The following is a 4,529-nucleotide window of genomic DNA, read 5'->3' as shown; positions in this document are numbered from 1 at the left end:
TAGCAGTGAAATAGCTGAAATAGCAGTGAAATAGCTGAAATAGCTGAAATAGCGGTGAAATAGCTGAAATAGTTGAAATAGTCTTGAAATAGAAATAGAGGTGTACACAAAAATGTCTAGTTATTTCCCCCTCGGAGCGTGCAGCGGGGCGGGTGCATACTCTGCACTCCCACCCCACCCGCCCTGGCGCTGGCCGTGGCCGTGAGTCAACGCCGTTCCATGAAGCGCGGACACCGCCCACGCTCCCCTGCCTTTCGGCTCTGAGTCAGCCGCACCCCCACTGGCGGATGACTGCGGATACGTGCGAGGGAAACTTTAGTTCAACAAATCAGTGGTCACCCCAAAAATATCAGATAATCAGAAAAATATTGAAGGAAACAGAACAAAAAAAAATAAAGGAAAATCAAAAAAGAAAAAAGAAAAATTCATAAAATATCAACCAAAAACATCAAAAGACATTTAAATCAAAAGAATATATGGAAATCAAGAAAAAGTAGAGAAATTGGTGTGCGCTTATTGAATTTATGGTAAAGCACTCCTCGGCAGAGGACGCCCTGCTGTCTCTGCACAGTGCACACCCCTCTCTCCAACTGTCAGCAGCATCCCTGGTCCACGTGGGGCTCCGCGTGGTCCACAACGTGCGAGCGGGGGAGAGAGAGGTGGTTCGGAGGAGGTGGGGGAGGGAGAGAACAATAACGCACCAGCTGTCGCCCTACCCTATCTCCTACCAGTATCGTCACAGTGGGGCCTTCCCTTCCGCACGGATACTGACACTCGCTCTCTCGGGTTTGCGTCGGCTGAGGTCACGGCGGGGCACGCGGAATGGGGCACGGATCGCTTAATAAAAGAAAAAGTGCGGGGAAAACCTAGAAGTCGAGGAAGAAAACACGCCCGCGTTAAAAATAACGCATCGTAACTCATTCATACGGCCGTCTGACGCGAGGGGACAGATAACAGCGCGACAACGCGTGATCCCACTGGGGATACAAAGGTGTTAAGTCACACATTGAAAAGTTGCTCGGGGTTTGGTGTCTTTACAAAGGAATTTCACTCAAAATTTCTACAGCATAGGTGCTACTCAGCACCTTTGTTTTTCCAGTGCCATATCACAGCAGAGCCGGGTCAGATTCCAGTGGAACCCTCCCCTCCGCCCCTGCCTCGGCAAGTCCGGTGCAGAAACCTTACGCTGGTTCCAAGCCACCGCACCGTTCTGGTGGGGGTGGGGGCTGGGACTTTGCCGAAGGAAAAGCACACAGGCGGCTGATGCTGCTGTAGAGTCAGGAGCCCACATTCCCCCACCGCTGCGGCCGCACCCCAGGGGGGGTCCGGGTCCGGGGGTATCACCCGGGCGAAGGAGCATTGAACTGCGGCTGGATCAATAGGACGTGGGGGTGGGCTAGGGTAGGTCGGCCAGCGGGGGTGGGTGTTGGGGTAGGGGTGAAACGCCCGTCGAGAGAGTGTGTGTGTGTGTGTGTGTGTGTGTGAGACAGACAGACAGACGGACAGAAACGAAGATACAGGGGCAGAGAGACTGAGAGGGACGCACTGTGGTGCGCCCACCAAGCAACAAAAACGGAATTTAATCTGTCAATTGTCAAAAGAGTTGAAAACACTTCATTGAATAGACGAAGGGTTTCTGCTAAAGTTGAATATTTCTCACGACTATTTGAAAACTTTTCCATGAAAAATCTTCAAATTTCCCCTCCCTTAAAATATACGTCCCTTTGCAAACGATTACCAACAGCTGTTGTTTCCATTTAATGCAAGCACTTCATTCTCAGTTTTGAACGTTTTCATTTCGTGCCCAAAGGGCTCTACAAGGGGTGGGTGAGAGAGGAGAGGGTGAGCGGTGCCGCCCCTCCCGCCCGGAGTGCCAATGACCCTGATGGCTGGCGGCACGAGGCCCGACCCGACACAAGGTCACTCTCGCTGTATCGACCGGTGAGGCCTACGGGCCCAGGGCCGGGCTCGTGAAGGGCCTTCTGCTGGGAGCGCCGACCGGACAGGGGTGGATGGCTATGATGGGGGAATCATGGGGACATCTCTATCTCTCTGGATGTATCGCCTTCCCCAGTGACGGTGAAGGAAGCGTCAGGGGGAGGGGGGATGACAGGACGAACAGAGCATCGGCCGGCGACCTCAGCGGCGAGTACAGTCTACTGCAGCGCAGGGCGAGGCCGGTCAGAGTCGCATTCTCCGACTGACATTTCCTCCACTGTGGATAAAGTTGCCTACGCGGAAAAAAATAATGAGTGGAAAATTGACACAAGTCGGCTATACTGTGCAAATTACTTTTGTAGAGTTAAGGGGTCTTTCCTCCCCTTTTCATCTGATTTGAGTAACGTCGGATTTATGAGATTTGGATGCATCTATTAATTTATGGCATGCGTTTCTCGATGAACCACTACAAGTGTGCGGTACTTCAATTGACTAGTGAATTTTTAAGTTGAGTGTCGTCTGTGGAGCAATCTAATTGTGTGAGAATGGATAAATTTGGCTAAGGCCATTCGTGGTCTTACCTGCTCGTCGTCCTCCTGGTGGGGTAGGGCTTCTTCCTCCAGGCAGGCGTCCGATGCCACCCCCGCCCCGCCCCGCCCGCCCGGGCCACGAGGGTCTGGATCTGGAGGCTCGCCGGCCGGTGCGGGCCGCCGGGCGGGGCGCCGCCGGGCGGGGCGGGGTGCGGCACCACGACCTCCTCCGCGAACTCCTCGGGCTCGACTGAGTCCAGGACTGTCAGTCCTGCGAGCTCCCGGAGGGGGAGGGGGTGAGAGCTTTAACCAATTCTAGCGGGGGTGGGGTGGCGCGCCACTCTCTCGTTCGACCTTGGGTCCTTATGGGCCGGTGAAAGGGAGAGTGGACGAGGAGGTGGGGGTTGAGAAAGGCCGTGGTGGGGGTGGGGGTGGGGGCTGCGATGACCCGGAGGGGATCCCCATGACTCTAGACGGCGGGCGCTCTCTCGCCTGTCCCGCAGCTTCGCCGTGTGGAACACCATCATGGGCACGTCGCTGCTGGCCATGCCGTGGGGCCTGGAGCGCGCCGGCCTGCTGGGCGGCCTGCTGCTGGTCGTGGGCATGGGCGCCCTGTGCCTCTACACCACGTTCCGCGTGCTCAGCGTGCACCGCCTGCACGGCTCGAGCCACGACGCGTCGGCCGAGGTGCCGGAGCTGTGCCGCAAGCTGCTGGGCCGCTGGGCCGAGCTGCTGGCGCGAGTCTTCAGCCTGGTCGTCCTCCTCGGCGCCGTCATCGTCTACTGGATCCTCATGAGCAACTTCCTCTTCCACTCCATCGACTACCTCCACGGTGAGCCTTCGTCGAGGGCAGACAGAGACAATGTCATTTTACTGTCCGATCCACGAGGTAAAGCGGTGTGAAAAGAGAGATTTATCGTGTTAAAGATAGACAGATAAGGACTTTGGTCCGAGCGTGTCATAGCGCCTGTGGGGTAGGCAACTTCTTGCTCGCGGTACACCGGAGTTGGGGTGGTGGCCTATCTTCGGTTCGCGGGGGCTCCCACGACCGGCGGTGCGAGTGAGCGGGAAGGCCTCTGATGGCATTTATTAGGGTAGTTATGCGGTCGAGTATGATGGAAGTGATGGTGAGTTTACCGTGTTGCAGATGAGGTGACGGGCGTGAGTCCGGTGCGGTTGGAAAACGTGTCCAAGATCTTCACTCCAGGTGAGTCTCCTTTCCTCCCCTCCTCCTCTGGGACGCTCGACAGGATTCTGAAATGTATGTGGTCCTTTGCAGTCAAGTGCCACCTCTTGACGGGCACGGGTGAGACTCCGCTGATCACTTCGGCCCTTGCGGGGGCGTCTGTTGCTGCCCCTGGGGACCCAGCGACCCTCGCAGAGGAGGACACCTTCCATCAGTGGTGGAACCTGGAATCCAACGTCCCAATCTACTTAGTGCTGATTATGGCACCCCTCATGAATTTCAAGTCGGCCACCTTCTTCACCAAATTTAATTCTCTTGGTAATTGTTTTTTTCAGCATGAAATGAAAATCTGTTTACCTTTTGTGGAAAAAACGGTATTAATTTTAGTCTAATTAATTGCAGGTACTCTATCAGTACTTTATTTGTTGATTTTTATTTTGGTGAAGTCTTCTGCATGGGGTGTTAATTTAAATGTTCACGATGTACTAAGTGAGCACTACAGCCCGTTATTCAAGATGAGTTTTCCTGCAACCTCAGGAATGCTTGCTCTTTCCTACTTTATCCACAATATTATAATTAGCATTATGAAAAACAACCGTCATCAAGAAAATAATGTAGGTAGAAGCACTTATTTTTCTACGCAATACTTTTAATTACTGTGAAACTTGAAATTTTCCATCTGCTCTCTTCCTTAATACAGGGCCGAGATCTTTCAATTGCTTATGTGTTAGTCACGGTAACTTATTCAGTTATTGGAGGTGTTTTCTATATCAGCTTCCCTTTGGTTAAATCATGTATTGAAGATGTGAGTATCTTTTATATTTTATAGCTGAACAAGTTTTATATTGCCTCATATTTTATTTTAAATGCTTATT

The 4,529-nt window shown here is 52.9% G+C and overlaps 1 protein-coding gene across 1 annotated transcript in view; it reads left to right on the top strand.

The window, feature by feature from the left end:
- Window positions 1-2,971: 2,971 nt before the first annotated feature.
- LOC113216736 (sodium-coupled neutral amino acid transporter 9 homolog) overlaps window positions 2,972-4,529 on the top strand; it is a gene marked incomplete at its 5' end in the record, with an annotated part of 12,603 nt that continues 11,045 nt past the window's right edge. Inside the window, 5 exon segments of the mRNA XM_052267796.1 lie at window positions 2,972-3,300; window positions 3,616-3,675; window positions 3,748-3,972; window positions 4,057-4,268; window positions 4,355-4,459. Coding sequence (XP_052123756.1) covers window positions 2,994-3,300; window positions 3,616-3,675; window positions 3,748-3,972; window positions 4,057-4,268; window positions 4,355-4,459 — 909 coding nt within the window.

Source organism: Frankliniella occidentalis, unplaced genomic scaffold (assembly GCF_000697945.3).
Source record: "Frankliniella occidentalis isolate FOCC.00 unplaced genomic scaffold, Focc_3.1 Scaffold59, whole genome shotgun sequence".
Taxonomy (NCBI): Eukaryota; Metazoa; Arthropoda; class Insecta; order Thysanoptera; family Thripidae; genus Frankliniella; species Frankliniella occidentalis.
Note: the sequence above shows the minus strand (reverse complement) of the source record. Positions and strands in the feature narration are given on the sequence as shown.